Raw genomic sequence first — 21,332 nt, forward strand, 5'->3', positions numbered from 1 at the left:
CCGAGCTCTGCAGAAAGGCTGCCTGACCCAGTCGTGCACCGGAACCCTGGACACTTCATGAGGTAGGTGGTATCAGCCCCATTTTACAGGTGGGCCAACTGAGGCAGAATGAAATGCAATAGCTTGCTTTAATAACAGCATACAAAATCTAGAGAAAGCCCCAAAGTAGCCCCTGTTCCCAGAGCCCAGCGCAAACCCTTGGAGCGCACAGAATAAAACAGATGGGAGAACAAACCCCTCCAACCCCTTCTCTCCTTGCAGAGAGGGTCTCCGTGCACGACAGCAAACCCTCAAATATTCCTGGGGACTTCAAACAAAACAACATAGCAACAGAGACCCAGCTGACAATTTATTCCCAATGGGGCAGGGAACCGCTTCCACTCGAGAAGGCTCGTGGTTTTGAGAAGAGCACAACGTGTCATCCATCACAGGTGGGAATCCCTCCAGCCCGAACAAGGCCGCGGGTGAGCCCGGAGCCGCATGGCCGCTCACACAAACCCACTGGCCGCTCACACAAACCCAAATCCTCTTTGCCTCAGTGAGCTGGTCTGAGAAATGGGACCAGCGCACTCAGTCAAAGCAAGCAAGCTCCAGGAAACACCCTATCCCCTCCCTGGCCCCCCCGAGGATGGAGGTTATACCTAGAACCTTCCTGGGAGGAAGCCAACCCCACCCCCCCAACCCTCTTCTCCTGTCTGACTACCAAGCCGTCCCACCCGCCCTCGGAGTCCAAATTTTCTGTGGGTCACGCCAGCCGAGGCGCAGAGCGGGGTATCTCCAGGGTGGAGGTGTGTGTGTTGGTGGTGCTCTTTGGCTGGAAGCAAAGGCCATTCTGGCAGGATCGGGGCCTGTCTGCTCAGCTCAAGGCCTTTCTGGAACCGGGCGTGGGTGAGGTATTCCCAGCCCAGGGCAAACCCCTCAGACAGCTGTGTGCCCCCTCTCCCCGAGGCAACCCATTTGTAACCAAGCGGTAAACAAGGGAGGGCGGACAAGTCGGGACTAACTCGGACGCTGAAGTTCATGGGCACAGCAGCACGAAACCTTGAGCCAGTTCTCCTTAGGAAGGCGTCGACACGCTGACACTCTGCGTGCCCCCAACCGGGTGGTCTCTCCACCTGCGGTCTGAGTGTGGACGTCGGGTCGGCGGGTCCGGACACACTCTGGACCCTGGCTGCTCCTCTGCTCTCTCTTACAGCCTCTTGGCATCTCTGGTCCTCTGGGGGTGCAGAGGGCGCTCCAGAGATGGGCGGGGGGGCGGCGGGCGCAGGGGCAGGAGCAGAGCCAGCAGGGGAGGAGGAAGAGGCACTTCAGTTTGGGCTGGTGTTCGTGGAGTCGGCCCTGGCCCCAGGAGTCGAGCGGCCCCGCCTGGCTCCGGCGACGGCGCTGGGTTGTCACAGAAGACCCCGGTGGTGGTGGACAGCTAGGCACTTGGCAGCACCCCCAGGGCTGGGCAGGGCTGGGGGGCTCTGCGCAGGCTCTGCACACGGCTAGGTCATCAGGATGGGCTTCTGCCGCACTTCCAGGATGTCTAGGGCGGCGGGAGGGGGGCGGGCGAGACAAGGAAGTGAAGGCCCCGGGCGCTCCGGCCCCCGACGGCGCCGTTTTCGCGGGCAGTCCGGGCTAAGTACTTGCGCGCATCTCCTCCCGCGCCCCCACCAAAGTGCACCACTATTGTGGTTCCGATTTACAGACGGGGGATGGTCGTGGGGCGGCTGCACAGCCCAACGAGCCAAGTGGAAGTGGGGCTCTGACGTGGGCCGGCCCGACTCGGGAGCCGTCACCCGGCACCGCCGCGCAGGCCCTGGTCAGGAGGGGCCCCGAGAGCTCCACCTCACCGCTCCCCCAACCAGTAACCCACCCCCCCGGGGCCCTGCAGCCACTCAAGGGGGGACAGGAGGGGCCGTGGCTTTCCCAGAGAGGCCAAGAACCCAACACAGACACCCACTGACGGGCTCCGGACCTGAAACGAGGGACAGGGTTACCGACACCCCCATGAAACGTGATGCTGTTTTCTACGTCAGCCTGCGTTACCTGTTAAAATCCGATGCAACGGCAAAGTGACATAGGTCAAGTGTGCATAGAGAAGGAAATTTCCATCCGCTCTGTTCAGCTTCAGCCAGGACCCGACCAGAGACCGCCCCGTGCCAGACAGGGACCGAGACCGCAGGTTGGTGGCATTGTGCAGATCCGCTAGAGGGGAGAAGGCCGCGTCAGGGAGGACTAGGAGAGCACCTCCCACCCCAGGGACCACCTCTGCCTCAGCCTGGGCCCTTTGCCACCAGCCCCTCCACACCCCATACCTGCCCCAGAGCTGCCAGGCTTTGGCCTGTGACCCCCCCAACTCCCCCCTGCCTAGCCAGCCCTCCCCTCCCCTCCCCTCCAGCTGTCCCTGACCCCTCCAGCTGCCCTGGAGAGGCTCTTCCGTGGGGTCTGGCTTGTCGCCACATTGTGTTACTTCTCCGCTTCCCCGTGGCCCCGTCTGTCACTGGAACCGAGCACCACCAGCCTGCAGGGCCCAGGGCGAGGCTGGGAGGACCCATCACCATGACCCATTCTTCTGGGTCACCCAGAGAGGCAGGCTGGGTGGTTATCAGCCCTTTTCTACTGATCTGGAAAGGAGCTGAGGTGGGGAAGGCACTTGCCCAAGCACACACAAGAGCAGGTCAAGGCCAGGCCCGTCCGTCTCTGGGCCCTGGCGCTCAGAATAAGGGCTGGTGTCTCTTCTGTTCAAGGCCACAGTCCCAGCTCCCGCCAGCACCCCCCCCATGCTGTCGGCCATCCCTTCAGCCCCCCCCACACACGCAGGGTGCTCACACCTTGTCTCTGACAGCCAGCCTGCCCTCCTATAGTCCTTCTCCACAGGGACCACTGAGCGGTATTTCAGTATGCGAATCTGACTTTGTCACTAGCTTGCTTAAACCTTCCAAGGGCTTCCTGCTGCTTAGATGAGGGTGCCCCTGCCCCCCCCACTGGCTCGCTGGCCGCAGGGCAGTGAGAAGCTGCGGGTCTGCCGGGAGGGACTGCAGGGCAAGGGGAGGTTAGCCTGGGCCCCCCGCCGGCTCCAGGCAGAGACGCCCAGGAGGCCGCCAGACAGAGAGTGGGTGAGCCCCGCGGAGAGCCTGAGGGACGCCCCTGCGCAGGTTCTGGAGGGAGGGCACTGAGGACCAGCCAAACCCGAAGGCACGAAAGGCGGGAATGAACCTGAGAGCTCACCTCACACTAGGCAAGGGTTTCTCGAACCCTCTGTGTGGAGCAGTCAGACCATCAGCTCGGGAAAGGTCTGCAAGCCTCCTGTCCTGCCTCCTGTTCTGACCCCAGATCAGAAGCTCCTCGAGGCGGGGATTTCTGTCTGTCCATCCACAGCTCCATCCCCAGCCCTGAGGGGACGCTGACACCTGCTGGCCCCCCGGACGTGAATGCGAGGATGAACCCAGAGGGCCCGGGGTCATAAGCAGCATGCTCACCCCCGCCGTTGTCCTCGCGGAAGAACTCCTCGCTGTCATTGGCCGAGTGAGACTTCTTCATCTCAGCGATCCGGTTCCGGGGCACCTTCCTCTTGAGGGATGGGGAGAAGAATGCGGGCCGGTTGTTCCGCTCCGGGGTGGGGGGCGTGCTGAAGGAGGTCACCTGGGGACAAAGAGCCATAGTCACCGGAGCAGCCCGTCTATACCACCTGGGCCCTGATGCCACCCGCCGGAGGGCCGGCCTCCCTGGGGCTGAGCAGGTGCTCGGAGCTGGTTCCAGCTCAGGGAGGGCAGAAGGGCCTCAGCTCCACCCAAGGGGGAGCCGGGTGCCCTCTGCGGGCCCCAAACCCTGGCCGGCCGAAGTAAGACTGCTGACGCCGCTCAAGCCCCCGCCACGGCACACGCATCCATGGACGCGTCCCAACCAATCCACGGGATGGGAACTGGTATGAAGCCCGTTGGACCAATGAGGAAATAAGGTGGGACAGCGACCTTGACCTGCCCAAGGTCACCCAGCAGGATGGGGGCAAAACCAGGATTCGGCCCAGGTCTTCTGCCTCCTAAGGCCATGCTCCTCACCCCAATTTCTTCCCCTTGGCTAAGATGCCCCCCATCCCTCTCAGCCCCAGCACCCTCTGGTGAAGGGCAATGGCGAAGCGGCCCAGGCCTCCATCCCCTCGTCTTGTAACCACACTCAACAATGTTCTGCACAAACACGCACAGCCACGCAGGGTCAGGCGGGAGCAGCACTGGGGACAGACAGGCATACAATACCGCTCCCTGCCCTCAAGGAGCTCACAGTCTGCTGAGGGGCGACAGACTCGGAAAGTGACAACCACAGACTAAAGGCTGGTTGCTGAGACAGAGAAAAGGAAGAGCAGGATACAGGGGAGCACAGAGCAACAGGAGTCCACAGCCTGGGAAATCAGGAAAGGCTTCCTGGAGGAGACGCCGCTCGAGATGGGTCTTGAAGGACGAGTAGGAGTTCGCCAGGTGAAGAAGGGGGGGAAGGGCGTTCCAGGCAGAGGGAACTTGGCCCATCTCCTCCCTCCTCCCCATGCAAACAAGAATCTGAGGAACAAGGTGAGCTGGGACTGAAACTTCAGGAGCCCCGTCAGCCTCCTCGTCACGGCTTCCGACATCGATCAAAGTCCCGGCGGCCGCTGGGCTCCAGACGGTCCTCCCATAAGCCAGGGAAGTTTTCCAAAGATAGAGAAAAAAACAAAACACCAGAGACCACAATACACACAGAGTCTGCATTTGTCACGAGCTGGTTACAAATGACCCCTCCGGAAAAGGGGGACACGCGACAGTAAGCACAGAGGTGGCGGGGGCCCAGGCAGCCCCCAGGAGGTCAGGCCCAGCCACTGGCAGCTGCGTGACCCTGGCAGGTCCCTTCCCTTGACCCCGGGCCTCCCTGCTCCCCTGAGCCAGGAACCATGGCCTTCACCCCCAACTACCACCCTGGGAGGGAGAGATTATCACTCCCATTTGGTGGATGGGAAGAGCCAGGCTCAGGCAGGTCTGGTAACATATCAGCAGTCGGTCAGCAAACGCGTGGCCGGAAGCGGCACCCAGGCCGGTCCAGCCCAGAGCCCAGGCCACATCTTCACGAGGACTTCCACAGACACATTCTGCAGGGCCTCGGCGGGCAGTTTAGGACCAGGGAGAAGAATCAGACTCCGTTTCTCAGAAATCAGCTCGGAAATGTATCAACAACCGCTACTTGAAAGACGAGAGAGGCCCCTGCTTGGAACCCTCACCCATGTCTTTGCAGAAAAAAAAAAAAAAAAAAAAGCAGCACGGACTGTTTCTATTCTGCTTTTCAATCACATTCATTGCAGAAGGAACAAAACGAGAAAGGACATAAAAAGGAGGAAGAAACACGCTGACTACCTGGAGATATGCATGGTTAACAGTCTTACAGAATGAAAAGTCTAGCAAACACACGCTTCCTTGTCTGGGGCACGTCAGCACTGCGGCGTGCTTTATGTCCTTCAGTCCTCTTCCCCAGCGGATCACGCCCGCACCAGCTGCTGGCTGCGCTAGCAGCCCCTGAGCCTCCCAACACCAGTGCTCCCCATTTCTGGACGAGAAACCAGGCCGAAACCTGTCCCAGGTCACCTGAGCAGCAACACCTGGACTCCAGCCCAGTCTCACCCCCAAGCCCGTTCCTGCAGATGGGCTGGCCAAAGCCGCTTCCCTGCCGCCGGCACCCACACCTTCTTGTCCCCTTCCGAGCCCCACCGCTCTGAGCAGCCTGCGGGCTCGAGACTTTCTCCCGCCCAAGCCCTGGGCCCCACTGGGGGTCCTGGGAATGAAGCTGCCGCTGACCTCGGCTTTCCACCCCTGGGGAAGGACGGTGGCCTAGAAAGAGCAGGGCTCAGAGGCTCGGTGCTGTCACACGAGAGCCGTGAGACCTGGGGCGGCGCCAGTCAACCCATCAAGCCTGAGTTTCCCGGTCTGCAGATGGGAACGCCCATGTCTACCCACCGGGCTGCTGTGGGGACTCCCAATACTCGAAGATGCACACCACCTCGTAAACAAGGGGGCCGGGCAGAGGGAAGAGCTGGGTGGTCCGGGACCCCGTGTTCTCTCCCCGAGCCTCACAGGGCGGGAGGGGAGGCTGGTTCGTCAGCATCCCCAGGGCACGCCCCAGGTCGCGTGCCCAGGCTCGGCCAGCAGGCCCTCTGAGGCAGGTGCCGGGACCAGCCTGGGTTTCCCTTCGGCTGGGCCCAGCTGCAGCGGCAGCTCAGGGAAGCAGGAAAAGCCCTGGCCCACGCCCTAACCTGCTGTGTGACCTTGGGCAAGTCCCGGCCCTCTCTGAACCTCAGCCTGCTCCCCAGAGGGTGGGGATAATGACACCTACCTCACCGGGGGACTTTAAGGATCAGGGAGGCGGTGGGAAGCGGATCCGAGGGACGGGAGGCCCCTCCCTGAGCTGTGCAGCCCTTACCCGCTCATGCATGGGTGAAGCCGGGCTGGAATCCTCTTCGGTCCCGCCGGGGGACGTGTCACCAATAGACACGCGGCTGACTGCCATCTCCGCATGACCCTTGCCCTGGGGCCCCTTCATGCGCACAAACTCCATGTTGTTGTACTTGTAGAAGCCGAATGACATCTTCTGTGCCATACGGGCAGCCACACTCACCTGCGGACAGGTGGGAGATGGCCTGAGTCAGCCCCCGTAGGGATGGCCTCTTCCTGGGAACACGGGGTCGCGAGGATGGCTGCCCCTCAGAGTGGCCCCTGAGGGCTGCCCGCTTTCCTCTCAGGGCGATGGACCCCGTTGGCCAGGGCCCCCCCAGCAGGCAGGGTACTGCTGGAATACTTGGGGCTCGGGCGGACGCTCCTCCCACCGCCCCATGATCCATGCCTCGCAGCAGGCCGAGCGCCAGGCTGGGAACACAAGCTGCCCCGGGGAGTCCGAGACCACCCCCCACCCCTCCCCTGGGAGAGGCCAGCCTCAGTGGGGGAGGCCCAGCTGCAGGAGAGCCATCTGTCCACCTGGGTTCCTCCCCCACCCACCACCAGGGTCCATTTCGGGAGTGTCTGCACGCGGGGTGGGGCCACCTGTCGCTCCGATCCAGTGCGTCCAGGTGAGCGAGGAGGGACACAACAGAACGCAGTCCCTGAGCCACCTACGAGGGGCCCGGGGGCCGCAGCTGCTCTGAGGAGCTGGGCAAGGACGGGGGTGCCGTGGAGGGCCTGTCCTCCCACTTACTCGGTTGTCATACACCTTCTTGAGTGCCTCATAGCGGATGGAGCCCTGAAAGATGACCCCTTGGAACAGGTTGGTTTTGTCACTGGCCACCAGCTCCACGCAGACCATCTCTCCCTCCCCCACCGTCATGTCGCTGAACACCTGAGAGGGGGCACAAGGAGGACAGCTACGCACCACGCAGCCCACAGCCTGGCTCCCCGGCTCCACCCCCTGCCGCCCTCCCGCCCACACCCCTGCTCCAGGGGCTGTGCACCGACCCCACTTCAAGGTCACACGGACTCAGGTTCAAATCTTGGCTCTGCCACGAACGGGCCATGCCAGCCTGGAGACGGCACTTAGTCCCCTGAGCCGAAAGTGCTCCAAGGCATCAACCAATCGAGAAGAGACCCTGAAACATAGGCGCCCTTCTTCGTGAGTCTTCCCTGGGGTCCTGACCGCCTCTAGGTGAGTACCAACACCGCTATGGGGACCTCGGCGGCAGCGGGGAGCAGCTGGGCAGGAGCTGGGCAGGGTCGGGGGCAGGGTGCCTGGTGTGGCCCGCGTGAGTCACTTTCTGCCATGAGTCCCAGTTTTCCCAGCCTGAAAACAGAAGCTTGGCCCAGAAACTCCCACAGCCCCGCCCCCTCTGACACCCTAGCATCCCGTGGCGTGGAGGCACTTGTTTGGAGGTTTATGGCCATCCTAATGTCTCCTCCTGCCCGGGCAGCCCTTTTATATAGGAGTTTATGACGCATTCTCCCATTCACGAGCTGGTGTGATCTTCGACCCCGACGGGTAAGTAGGCCACGTGATCATGACGCTCATTTTACAGCTGAGAAAACAGGCTCGGAGCTAGGTGAACCCCACTGGCCCCAGTCCAGCGCCAGGAAGAGCGGGGGCCACAGGGACAGGAGTCAGGATCGCCCCACTCCCCACTGCCCTCGCGGCCCTGACGAGGGGCCTGGGGAGACATGCTGGGCACGAGCAGCTCACCTCCTCGAAGCTGTCGATCATGAAGAAGATGTTGGGGTAGCTGATCTTGGATTCTTCCCCCTTGCTGTCCATGGGGTGTTTACTGGGGGACGCAAACACTTGCTGAAAGGAAGGGCATTTGAAGGACTGAGTGAGGCGAGGCCCTGCCCTGCACCCAGGCCCACAGCCACTCAAGGGACAGGTCACTGTGGTCACACGGCTCAGAGCCAGGCCAAAACCAGAGGGAACCACTCTGCGAGGCGCTAGACGGGTTTCTGGTCAGACCTGCCCCTCCAGGCAGGGAAGCGAGGAGGAGGAGGAGGAGGAGGAGGAGGGAGGGGAGGACTCGTCTCCCGCACCCAAACGCTGAGCAGCCACAGGGCTGCCATTTCTGGGCTGAGCTAGCAGTCGGGGGCCTGGGGGCTTACCTGGGATTTCTTCTTATGGATGTGGATGTCCCCCCCATCAGCGCGTGTGCACACAGCACAAGTCACCATGTAGTCCAGCTGGAAGAGAGCGTGCAGCACAGCGTGCGTGCAGGGGTCGCCCGGCCGCCCGCAGCAGCCCCGGCCCCACCACGCCCCTGTACCTTCTGCAGGATGAGGTTCAGGCAGACACTCTCCTCCCAGTCGATGTCAGGGTCTCCAAGGCCCGGCAGCTTCTTGGAGTCACGCCGGTATACCTCTACCTCCACCTCGGGCTCAGCCTCGGCCAGCTGGGGGGGGCAGGGTGCAGGTGAGTCCTGGCGCCTTCTGCCCGACTACTGCGTGGGCAGCTGCTAACACAGACATGGACTCCAGCCTGGCTTCTCGGTCTCCAGCTATGTGGCCCCAAGTTAATTAAGAAGGGAGCCTCCGAGGTGGTCCCTCGGTGGCAGCAGGGCGTGGGGATCCCAGCCTCCTGTCCCACGCACACTGCTTCTGTTCAACCTGCCCGGAGGTGGCCGTCCACCCATCCGCCCACCACCACCACCGGCCTAACACAGGAAGCCCGCAGGTTGCTATGGCAACTGGGTACCAGCTCAGCTGCAGGCTGGGGAGGGGGCGGGAGGCGGCCCTGGCTTGCCGCAGAGAGCCGGCGGTGCGCAGGCGCCTGCCCGGGGTGCCCCTTGCTTTCTGTTCTTTTGAGTGGTGGGGGCAGAGAGGCTGCTGGGGAACGGCTGTCCGGTCTCCCCAATTGTCCCTCCCTGCTCACCCTGCACCCTTCAGGCCTGCAGGGTCTCCCCACATCGCTGCCCACCCCCTGCCCTCCAAACACTACAGACACCACACGGTCCCCTTTTGTAGGTGCCGGGTCACGTGTGTGCCTGGCGCCCCCCACCCCCCCAACACCTCCTAGGCTGGTCTCTCCAGTGGGAATGTCCTTAGGCCGCCGTGGACCCCTCTCTCTGTCCTACAACACTGAGGCCCGATGTCACAGCTTTGTCTGTGTGGGCTCCCGGCTGTCCCCCGTTCTCTCACTACCACAGCACTGACCGCTCTGTGATCACTCACGATGCTGTCTGCTCCCTGAGGACAGGGCCGGGTCTGAGTCATTCCTGGGCTCCCAGTGCTGGGGGGAGGGGCATCTGCCTACAGCTCACTGCAGTGTTCGATGGAATATTCTAGCAAGTCAACAGCTGGACTGCCACATGCCCCTGTGTACTCAGGCTCCCCGGGCTGACCTCAACACCCCCAAACCTTCCAGGAAGTTTGCACATGGTCCCAGGACTCCTGCTCCAAACTCCTCAGTTCTGGATCCGGGGAACCTTTCTTCCTACCTCTTCACCTGGCCTCTCCCTTCTCCTGCCTCCTGGAGAATTCCAGGTGGGCTGGGCTAAGAAAATCATCCCTAACCAGAGCTGGGGCCTCTCCCGGCACCAAAATTCAAGGTCCAGCTATCTCAGATCCTTATTAGAGCCTCTGGTCTCAGCAGGCTGCCTTTGGGAGAAGATCAAGATTTTGCAAACAAACAAACAAACAAAAAAACCCCCCAAAACCCCAACAAACAAAACCCAAAGTCTACAGCAGATGCCACAGGCCAGTGGCGCAGGCTGCAGGGCAGAGGCCACAGCCGGCTGCCCCCTCGCTGCTTGCCCTTGGGCAGAAAGCTCCCCATTCCAGTTCTGCAGGTGAGCCCTGGCGGTAGAAGCCTATGCCCCAGGGCCAAGCTGAGAGAGGACAGCATGCCCACAGTGGGCGTCCCTGGCAGTGAGGCTCCCTAGGTGCTCACCGCCCTCTGCCAGGAGACTCATGTGGTCACACCATCCCACACATCTTGCCTCCCAGGTGTGCGCAATGAGAGGACCTTAACCTCACTGAGCATCTGCCCAGCCCCCTTCCCAGGACAGGCTGAGCCGCGGAGTCACAGGGCAAGTCGGGGGAGGAAAAGCTGGTCTCTCAGCTGCACCCCTAGACAGGGCGGGCATGGTGAGCAGGGACTGAGGAGCTCTGGGCCAGGCTCCCGAGGTGCTCAGCTCATGGATCTCTCCACCAATACCTGCTCCCCCCACCCCCAATTCTACCCACTGGGGCCCTCTCTTCATCCCTCCCAGAGGGCACCCCCTGCCCACACTGAGTACAGCCTGGGTCCCTGCCCACCACTGAGCTGCTCTGCCCACGCCTTCCCAGCCTCTGGTCACAGGTCCAACGGCCCATCCCCCTTCTCATCCTGCTGGACTTGGCTCCTCAGTTCCTGCGTCCCCGCTGGTCATGCCCTCTCCTCCTGGCACCCCATCTGGCCAGCCGCTCAGTCTCCTGCTGGTCCCTCCAGGGTCAGGCTAACTCAGACCTCTGTCCTAGGCCTCTGTGACTGTCACACCTCCAAGTCTCCCTCCTCTTCCCACAAATTCCCATGGCCCCAGGTACCATCTTGGAGCCAATGGTCCTAGACCTCTGCCTCTGTCCCTGGCCTCTCTGCTGAGTTTCAACCCACAGGAGATCTGCCACTGGAGGACATCACCGTCTGGATGGCCCACAGGCGCCTAGGACTCAACCTGTCCAACACCGAACCCTGTCCTGTGACAGCACCAGACTCACCCTGGGCCCACGGCAGACCAGCTCTCTGGCTGCCAACATGCAAGTCACTGTGTCTCCTTTGCAGCAGGCACCAGGCCTGTCCATGTGCAGGACACCTAGGCTGTATGTGACCAGCTCCAAGAACAGGCACACAGCAGGGAAAGGGCTCCATGCACTTGACACACAGGCAAGCTCACAAGCCGTGGCCCAGGGGTCAGAGGGCACTGGACTTGGAGCCAAGGTGGCTGTGAGTGCCATACCTGCCTCCATAGCCCTCCCATTTTTGTGATTAAAGGCAAACAGTGCATTCCCCTGTTTGGCATACAGGTTGCTTACACATTTTACAAACTAGTAGCGTTTCTGAAAAACAGAAGGGAACAGGCAAAGGCTGTTTTATTAACTCCTCCACACACCTAAACTCAGTGGACGAAACACCTCAGCTCAGTCACTTTATCCCTGAGACCCTGGTCTCCCCACCTGCCCTGCTGAGTTGCGGGGAGGACACAACAGGTTCGAGAAGGAAAGAGCTCAGCACCGTGCCTGCTGCATGGTGGGGGCTCGGAACTGCCGGGCCTCCTCCTCATCTCCGTGCCCCTGGCCAGGGAGGACCCTGGACTCTGGGCTCGAGGCTTGCTCTTCCGTTGATTTACTTAATAGTATGCTGGCCAAACCACCTCGCCTCTGAACCTGTCTCCTCAAAGGGACAACAGTGATGTCATCACTGCCTTTCAGGGCCCTAGTGAAGATCAGTAGTAACGTATACGCCCCCCCCACCAGCTGGCACCTGTGACCGTCTCCACACGGCTCCTGGCACCCAGTAGGTGCTCAGTGAACAGTGTTTGCCCCTGATGACCTGCTTGAGGTCTGCAGGGAAGCCCACCTGGGCGGCTGAGGGCAGACCCCACAAGGACGCTTGGCTGGGGCCGGAGGGGGCTGCTCACCTTCCTCCCGTCCACGCTGCCCTCGCTGCCCGGGTATGCCAGCTTCCGGCGCACATAGAAAAGCATGTCGTCCTGCCGCGGCGCCCATTTCTCCATGAAGTAGGTAGAGAACATCCAAGTCCAGAAGACGATGCGGTCATCCTTGAAGCACCCTGCCGAGGGAGGCCGGAGAAGAGTGAGAAAGGATGGGTCAACCTGGTCCTTGCATGTGACCTTGGCCAGGCCCTGTCTCCCCCTCCTCCCCACCCCCAACCTACATTTCTGGTCAGAGGTCTGCTGGGGCTCCGTGATGTCCAGAGCCCCCTGCTCCCTCACCGGCCCCCCCATGCCCTCCTAGCCAGGGGACAGGGGCTCAAGGACACCTCCCGGCAGGCCCAATGCCTCCGCCCAGAGAGCCTGAGCCAGGCCCAATGCCTCCACCCAGAAGCCTGAGCGAGAGCCCCGGGCCCCAGCCCCACAGCCCGGCAACTCCAGCGTGGATGAATCAGCAGCTTGGTGGGGCAGGAAAGCCCTAACAAGAGGCGAGAGGCAGCGTCACTGGCTGGCTGGGCTGGGAGCAGATGGCTCTGGAGGGAGCTCCAGAGGCGGGCACCACCCTCGGCCAGCATCCCCCACCCCCGCCCCAGGCTGCGGCAATTCCCACGGAGAACCGGACTTAAAGGAACAGCGGCCCATGCCAGCCAGCCTAGGCCGCCGGCAGACAGCAGGGAAGGCACCCACCCCCTCCCTCACCCCTGCCCCCTGCGTGTTGTGGAGCCTGTCATCGGCCAGATCTGTTCTCCCTTGATCTTCCTTGGTGGCGGGGGGGGGGGGGGGGGGGGGGGGGCTCTTCTTTTTATTACAGATACTGTTTCTTTAGGATCCGTAAATCTCTGTCCTAATCCTTCCCGCAGGAGGAGAAAAAGCCCACGGGCTCTGGTGGGAAAGACCCGGGTTTCTGCTCCCGCTCCGCCGCTTGCTGAGGGACGGCAGGCAGGCCGTCTGGCCTCTCTGGTCCCCAGGTTCCTCAGTGAATGTCAACCGCCCGACACCTGGCAGGCAACCGGCACAGACAGAGCCCGGGCCTGGCACAGAGCAGGCTCAACCCACGTGGGCTTCCTCCCTATCTGGGCAGATCCGACGCAGTTTCGAGATACGCGACGGAGCTATTTCTTATAATCAAAATATGAAATTGTTGCTGGTTTCTTCCTCTCTTCTCCAGAAAATACTTTACCACTGTGACCTAGTCCTCGTACTTTGGCGGCAGAAGGACCTAATCCCCAGCCTTAGAGATGGCGAACCTGAGAGGCTGCCGGTGCTGGGCCCCCTCCCCGCCATCACAGGCAGTTCAGCGGCCCCACCAGGTCCCCTGACTCGCCTCCTGGGGGCTCAGCCATCAGGCTTTGGAAGACGGGGTCGCTTGCAGAAAGCCCAGGCTTTGTTCATTTCAGCCACACAGCGACCAAAGAACCCGGACTCCAAACCAGCCCGTGCCCCCTGCCTGGCCACCGCCCGCAGCCTGTGGCCCACACCCCCGCCCCACCCTGCGTGGCTCCCAGGGGGAGGAAAACAGAAGGGGTCTTCCGATCAGAGGTCCGGGTCAGTGGGCCTGCCTGTCGGCCCCCGGCGGAACCAAGCCCCCTGTCTGCGTCATCCTGCATCACTGCTTAGAGGTTCCTGCCACGCTCTGACAACAGGACGTCACACCACCACAGATCCCCTGCAAAGGTGAGCAAAGGCACCCTCCCTGCGGGTCCCGGGAAGCCCCCCAGAAGCATCTCTGCTTTGATGAGCAGGGCTCACGGCTCAAACCTCCCCACCCGCCACAGAGACGCAGAGGGTCGCCACCAGTGTCTGTCCTCGGGGCCGGGTGCTGTCTTCTGCAGGTGATCCCTTTCGTTGTGCTAACAGAAGTCACCTGGTAGTAGCCCCGCGGTAGCCGGGCACCCAGTCAGCGTCAGTGATGATGAGCAGAGCATCAGCTGCGATTCGAGACACGATAGCCTCCTATGGGCCCCGGGCCACACACGCCACGCAGGTTATCACCTTCAGCTGTCATCACTGCCCCCAGCACAGAAGAGACCGGCCCTCAAGAGGCTCAAGGACGCTCTCAAGTTCACAGAGTTAGAGACTGCTGAGGCCCTCGGACCTGTCCGACCCCGCACTCCGGCTCCGGAAAGACGCTCCGCGCTACGCTCAGCAACCTGGCGAGAGGAAGGAACCGGATGCTCCCCACCACTGCCTGGCGAGCAGCTGTCCCGCCCTGGGAGCGCCGTGGACCCGGGGAGCTCCGTGGGTGGGACAGCTTCCCAGGCTGGGGGATGAGGGGTCTGGTTTCAAGAGGAAGTTCTGGATGTGACACAAAACGTGCACGTGCGTGCTCTCTATCAGCCTACGCGCCCAGCGGGGGCCGCTCGAAGGGTCCCGTTTCCCTGCCTGACAGCGCCAAGAACACCTTCTCCACAGCTCACCCACCCCGGGTCATGAGGACAGTCTGCAGGCCCCAGGGGCCGGAACCATACTGCCGGCCAGCATTTATTCCAAGGCCGCCCTCCCTATCTGGGCCACACCCAAACAAGATCTCGGAGGAGGCTGGTGCCAGGCCCACGCCAGTTCCACCACACAAACGCTCCCCACCAAACTCCCAGCAACCGGAGGCCAAGTCCTTCTCCCCACCCTCACTGCCAGCCCTGGCCCGAGCGAGCACCACCTCAGCCCCGACAGCCCACCCTCCACACCACAGCCATGGGATCTTTATTTAAGCATCTTTCCCTGCCTGCCTTAGAGCCTTCCCATGGAATTCTGAATAAAACCCAGAGTTCTCACCAACGCTGCATGACAGCCCCGTCCCCACTCCGTCCCCGGTCACCGGCCTCCAGGGCACGCTGACCTGAGCCCTCACCCCCTCGGGCGCTTTGTCCCTGCTGCTCCTCAGCCTCCACTCCTCTGCCCTGGGACCCCAGCCCAGGCAGCTCCTCACTGCATCCCACTTAAGCTGCAACGTCACCTCTTCACGGAACCTCTCCTGACCCCATACTAGACGTGCCCCCTGGGTTCTCCCTCTCACATCATCTGGTTTTACTGCTGTCACAACCTCATCACCCCTGGTGTTTTCAAGTTTGCTGTCTGTCCCCTGCAGCAGGAAAGCGTCCCAGGAGTCGGGACCACCAGACCTCAGAGCCCAGCAAAGTGCCGGGCATGCAGCAGGCACTCCATAAATGCTGGCTAAATAAACAGCTTAGCCCAACTGAACAGGCTCAGGGAGGGGGCAACTTGCCCAGGGGCCCACAGTCGGGAGGTGGCCCAGCCAGGGCCATCCACCTGAAGCCTGGGCCACCTTCTGTCAGTCACAGGGCCTGACTTAAGAAATATCCCCCAAAGAAGCCCTCTGTGTGCAAGCCCCCCTCGCCGGGCTCTCCGGGGCCTGAAGCGGTGACTCCACAGTCAGACCGTGGGGAGCTGCATGGGGCGGCGGGTGGGCCTACCGCGTGAGCTGAGAAGGTTCAATGGGAGAGAAGAGGAGCGGGTGTCCAGCCTGGGCCGACCCTCATCCAGCTTCCCAGAGCACCTGCTGCCACGGGGCGCCCAGCACCTGCGAGTTAGGAGACCCAGCGCCAGGGAGCTCCGAACGCAACAAGGGGCTTAGAGACTCGCCGCCCGCTGTGGAATGCCGCACAGACAGAATTCATGAACGTTACTATTTCAGTTCCGGCATGACCAGCCCAGCAGGAAGACAGTCAAATTCCAACACACCTCCCTCTAACATGAGGTGAAGAAGGCCCATCGCAAGACGGAAGAGGCGTTCAAGGCAAAGAGCCGCCAGGACAAGCGCCAGAAGGGGCCGTGGGCATTACCGTGGTGGAACAGGCCCGCAAGACCATCTCGACACCCGGGAAATCACAAAGGTCAAGAGCTGCCCTCCTCAACATCTAAAACTGCCCTCTTGTCCAAGAGAAGCATCCCTGAAATGAAAGGTAGCGTGAAAATCCGGGGAGAGCAAAGCGAGGTTAAGTAACAGGTGTCCGTAATATACAAAGAACTCAGATCACAGCAAGTGATGAAAGGAAATGCCTACCGACCCTAACAGACAAATGGGTAACATACCAAAAAGGAAATGTAACTGGTTAACAAAAATGTGGGAAAGCACGAATCTCACAAGTAATCAAAAATTCATTACAAACAACAAGCTGTCATTTGGGAAAGGGCAAATTTGGTATTTACAAAAATCCCACTTCGGAAAATGGGCAGCTTCTTATAAACATCTATTTGCCGGTGACTCAGCCACTTCTAGGGACATACCTGGGAGAAACGAAGCAAGTGTCTCTGTAAACACTGGTACACAGATATTCCTAGAAGGTTTATTCATAATAGCCCCAAACTGGAAACCAGGAGAGTGGACACGTGACACAGCCCCTCGGTGGAGGGTTACTGGCAGTAAAACCAAACTATTGAGCCACATGATACCACATGACACCACGGGTGGATCTCAGAGCCGGCTGAAGGCCAACACAGAAGGCTACATACAGGGCTTCTGCCCACAGTGACAAAACGCAGATCGGGGGCGCCTGGGGGGCTCAGTCGGTTAAGCATCTGCCTTCGGCTCAGGTCATGATCCCGGGGTCCTCGGATCGAGCCCTGCGTCTGGCTCCCTGCTCAGCGAGGAGTCTGCTTCTCCTTCGCCCTCTGCCACTCCCCCTGCTTGTGCTCTCTCGCACTCTCTCTCAAATAAATAAATAAAACCTTAAAAAAAAAAAAAAAAGCAGATCAGTGGTTGTCCCCACGCACTGTTTCTCGTGCTGGTGGTTTCACAGGTCCATACAGCCAGCAAAACTCATCCAAGTGGCCACGTGGACCACTTTGTCTTACGTGAATCACGCTCTAATAATGATAAAAAGTTGTTAAGAGCCAAAGCTGGCAAGGGCGTGCTGCCCTGGGATGCTCATATATTGCTGGAGAACAAACCACTCTTGCCTTTGTGAAAAGTAAACGGACATTCTCCTACTTCTATGAATCTACTTTATGCGAGAGAAATAAAAACAAACACAAAAATAAAAGGCGTGTGCACAAACTTCTTTCCTATGGTTTTACATGAGAGCCAGTAATGTAACCCCAATGATAATAAGGAAGGGGAAAAAGGAAAATAACATTCTGTGCTGACATTCAATCTAGTGAGTTATGATCCATCTGCTAAGCCAAGTCTTCGTCCCTCCTCAAGAAGGATGCCTATGAAGAGCACAGGCGGATCCACGGGCTGCGTGCAATCCGATGCTCGGGGAAGAGCATAGCTTCAGCCACGGACACGCACAGACACGCGGACCCAGCTGCCTGGGCCACGTGGGAGCCAGCAGCAAACACGCCAGAGTGATAGGGGCTGCTGAGCCTGACCGGGAATAGCCTCCCTTTCCTCCTTCTCTCTCAGTACTGGTAAAAGGCCAGTGATACCTCCTCTTCCGTGAACGCACAACGTCCGATGCATGTCATCAGGCTGATGAAAGAGATGCTCCACGTCCAAAGTGAGGGGCGAGGGCGAGACCGGGGGAGAATTCAGGCTCCTGGAGGCACAGAACAGCGTCTGGATCTGCAGTCACACACCTGGGTTCGGGTCCCGACTCAACTCCGCACGAGCCGGGCAGCCACTCCATGCAACCTCTCTGAATCTCAGTGACTCCATCCATAAGATGGGTCTAACCTGCCACCCTCCCAGAATCGATGGTGAGGACCGGGTGAGAGGCCGACAGGAACGTCCTTTGTAAACGGTAGAGTCCCATCCACATGTGGGTTCGTGGGGACATCCTGCACTGCTGCTCTGCGTGTCTCTGTCCACGACGTGGCCTTTCCCCAGGCCTGCCCAGCAAGAGATGCCCTAGGTCACAGCCCAGGCAGCTGCCACCCTGGCAGAGAGGTCCCTAACCTCCCCAACTCCCTCCGACCGTCTCCTTGCCATCCGGCTGCTGTGGCAGGAGGTTTTCAGGACCCTGGAATCCAATGGACAGACTTGTGGGACAGAGGCAGCCCCTGATGCTGAGCAGCTCACCTGGGCCCCGCCACGGACCTCCACGCCTGAGGGCCCACCTTCCCTGCTGGCCTGGGGTCCTACAGCAGCATTCTAATGGTCTCCTTCTCATTATTTGTGGTAGTTATGTTCTGCAAAGTAGCCAAAGACATAGGATGAGCTCTACCACACCCATGCTCCTAAGGGAATACAGGGGGAGGTTCCTGCAAAGCCTCTGGACACACTTCCACCAACCAATCAGCACATAACCTTGTTTTATGTGTGTTTGTTTCGTGACACCTGATTTCATATAGAGTTGGTTTGCACTATAACTTGTGCCTGAACGAGTCTAAAACTGGTTATCTTCTCCACAAGGGCTGGTCGCAGCCCTCTCGTGCCTGGGACAGATTCCAGCATTATGCCTGGGGCCACTTTAAACAGCAAAATCACCAACACGGTGCACAAAAATGCAAAATACAAGCACTAAATAGTCCCCAAACGGACACTTGTGTACCACATGAGCTGATAATGAGGCCAAGCGTCACCTTGTTTGACCTCGGGGGGAATGTGCACCCACTGAGCTCCTCAAATTTTTCACCACTTTGTGCATGTCTGTAATTAACCTCAAAAGTGCTGTAAGTACTGATTTGGGGGCTACAAGTAAATTTTAGCAAGCAGATGAATTTGCAAACACGGAATCCACAAATAATGAGGATGGACTCTATCAGAAAAACTGATATCTGTCAGCTCCAAAGGGGCCACGAGGATCCAGCTGCCTCCCCTGCCTCGAGCAAATTATTTTCCATTAACCAGACCTTTGAAAAATTATGAATTAGATTTTGGAAGGCATTCCTTGAAACCAACCCAGTCTTCTTCAAGACCATTAAACCACACAATTAAGCAAGGTACATAATGCCTTAATTAAAACAGTTTACGGGGGTGCTGGGGTGGCTCAGTCGGTTAGGCGTCTTACTCTTGATCTCAGCTCAGGTCTCGATCTCAGCATTGTGAGTTCAAGCCCCATGGTGGGCTCCATTCTGGGAGCCTACTTTAAACAAACAAACAAACAAACCAGTTTATAGCTATTAAAAATGAAGACCATTGTATTACAGTAGAGAAAACTGTCCAAGAACCACTTCTAAAAAAGGTACTTTGGAGTAGTAGGCCAAAAGATGTTTTTGAGAGGGCAATTCTACCAGATCCTCAAGAAACAGCTCCAATGCTACTCACACATTTTTAGAGCCTAAGAAATTTGCACATTCTTTTTAACGAGGCATAATGTTGATTCCAAAAATAGAGCATGCATACACACACACATACGAAGAAAGTATGAGTGAGTTCTAATCTCACTCACGGATAGAAACATAAAAATCTTAAATACAATATGAAAAAGAACCCAGCAATCCAGTAAAAGTATATCCCATTTCCAAGCAGGATTTAATTCAGGAATACAAAAATGGTCCAATATTAGGAAATCTATTCATGTTACTCACAATATATTTACAGATCAAAAGAGAAATAACACATGATCATCTCCACGATGCTGAGAGAACATTCAGTAAGATTCAATACCCTTTCTTGATTAAAAAAAAAAAATTCTCCATAAAGTAAGAATAAAGGGTATTTCCTTAAACATGATCTATAGCTCAAGTAGAAAAAGAAACAAGTTAAATATTATCACAATTCACTATGATTAACATTGTTCTAAGGGCACTAGATACACTGCGGTTAGATAATGAAGATATTAAGAATAACAGAAATTGTGAAGATAAGGTAAAATTAACATTACTTACAGATGACATTATACCTGACTTGCAAAATGCAAAACTCAACTGAAAACAACAGAAGTCATACGTTCAAAGTCACCAGTACATCCAGAAACCAACAGCTTTGAGATAAACCAATATTCCAGTTAGAAGGTATAATGGGAAGAAATATTCTGTTCAGAATTTTTTAAAAAGAAAAAAAAAAGAGGGGTGCCTGGGTGGCTCAGTCGTTGGGTGTCTGCCTTCGGCTCAGGTCACGATCCCAGGGTCCTGGGATCAAGCCCCGCATCGGGCTCCCTGCTCTGCGGGAAGCCTGCTTCTCCCTCTCCCACTCCCCCTGCTTGTGTTCCCTCTCTCGCTGTGTCTCTCTCTGTCAAATAAATAAATAAATAAAATCTTTAAAAAGAAAAAGAAAAAAAAGAAGAGAGACTTGAATGACTGAAGGTTTGCTGACTTCTTAGCTAGGAATATTCAAATCACAGAAGGAGCAACTCCACTAATTTGATAATTTAACATGAGCCAATAGAAAATGCCAAGAGAATGTTTCGGAATAAGCGAGAACAGCCAGGGCAATTCAGAAAGAATGATGTGGGGCCAGGGCTCCTATCAGTATTAAAAAACCACAGCAGAGGGGCGCCTGGGTGGCTCAGGTCATGATCCTGGAGTCCCAGGATCGAGTCCCGCATCGGGCTCCCTGCTCGGCAGGGAGTCTGCTTCTCCCTCTGACCCTCCTCCCTCTCATGCTGTCTCTCATTCTCTCTCTCTCAAATAAATAAATAAAATCTTAAAAAAAAAAAAAAACCACAGCAGAAAGCTAAACCCTCCTGTCACCCCTTGCTGTTACGGACCTAAAACCCCTAAAACTGTGGGATGCCTCTTGCCTCAGCCAGCAAGAAGAACAGAACTGGAGGGAGCAGGGACCTGTAACCCAAAGAATCCTAGCAAACGAAATAGCGAGACTCACCCAACGTGAAAAAACAACAACAACAACAAAAAAACTGAGAAATGCCCCTTGACCCTATAGCGCCAACCAGAAGCTGACTCCAACAGAAACTTTTCCGTCATTTGCCTGGACAGATTTGGTAATGTACATATTGGTTAATTTCTACCATTGCTTTCTTCCCCCATGCAGAACTGTGACGTTATCTCTGTATTGTTTCATTGATTCTATCTTCAGACAAACCTGGAATCCAACCACGTCCCACAAACCACTCTTCCACCCAGAGCCAAGACACCTATCTCCCACCTGCCTTACTGGTACAGCTTCCTAACTGGTCCTCACGCTTCAGTCAGTTCTTGTCCCTTCCCTGCTCAAAACCCCCCTTACCTGCCTCCAGCCCTTTACAAGTATCCACCTTCTCCTCGAGGCCTTCCCAAACCACCCCATTTAAAATTGCAAACCCCACCCCAAGCATTCCATCCCACTTCCTGCACCCGTCACTACATAACATCATCTCTGTTTTACCTGTTTGCTTTGTTTGCTTTCAGCCTTTTCTTAGGACAGGAGCCAACACACTTC

The 21,332-nt window shown here is 58.0% G+C and overlaps 1 protein-coding gene across 2 annotated transcripts in view; it reads right to left on the reverse strand.

The window, feature by feature from the left end:
- Nucleotides 1-336: 336 nt before the first annotated feature.
- Nucleotides 337-21,332, reverse strand: part of KIAA0930 (KIAA0930 ortholog) — a 33,281-nt gene continuing 12,285 nt past the window's right edge. The window contains exons 1-10 of one of the 2 annotated variants that reach the window (XM_031039008.2): nt 12,334-12,565; nt 12,077-12,228; nt 8,729-8,854; nt 8,568-8,645; nt 8,161-8,262; nt 7,189-7,329; nt 6,421-6,615; nt 3,465-3,627; nt 2,032-2,190; nt 337-1,528 (exon numbers count right to left, since the gene is read on the reverse strand). In XM_031039008.2, coding sequence (XP_030894868.1) covers nt 1,488-1,528; nt 2,032-2,190; nt 3,465-3,627; nt 6,421-6,615; nt 7,189-7,329; nt 8,161-8,262; nt 8,568-8,645; nt 8,729-8,854; nt 12,077-12,228; nt 12,334-12,403 — 1,227 coding nt within the window. In that variant the 5' untranslated portion in view covers nt 12,404-12,565 and the 3' untranslated portion in view covers nt 337-1,487. Of the gene's footprint in view, nt 1,529-2,031; nt 2,191-3,464; nt 3,628-6,420; nt 6,616-7,188; nt 7,330-8,160; nt 8,263-8,567; nt 8,646-8,728; nt 8,855-12,076; nt 12,229-12,333; nt 12,566-21,332 lie in introns of those variants that run through there. The other variant, XM_031039009.2, reaches the window with a different exon arrangement.

This window comes from Leptonychotes weddellii, chromosome 5 (assembly GCF_054177405.1).
Source record: "Leptonychotes weddellii isolate Sample4059 chromosome 5, ASM5417740v2, whole genome shotgun sequence".
NCBI lineage: Eukaryota > Metazoa > Chordata > Mammalia > Carnivora > Phocidae > Leptonychotes > Leptonychotes weddellii.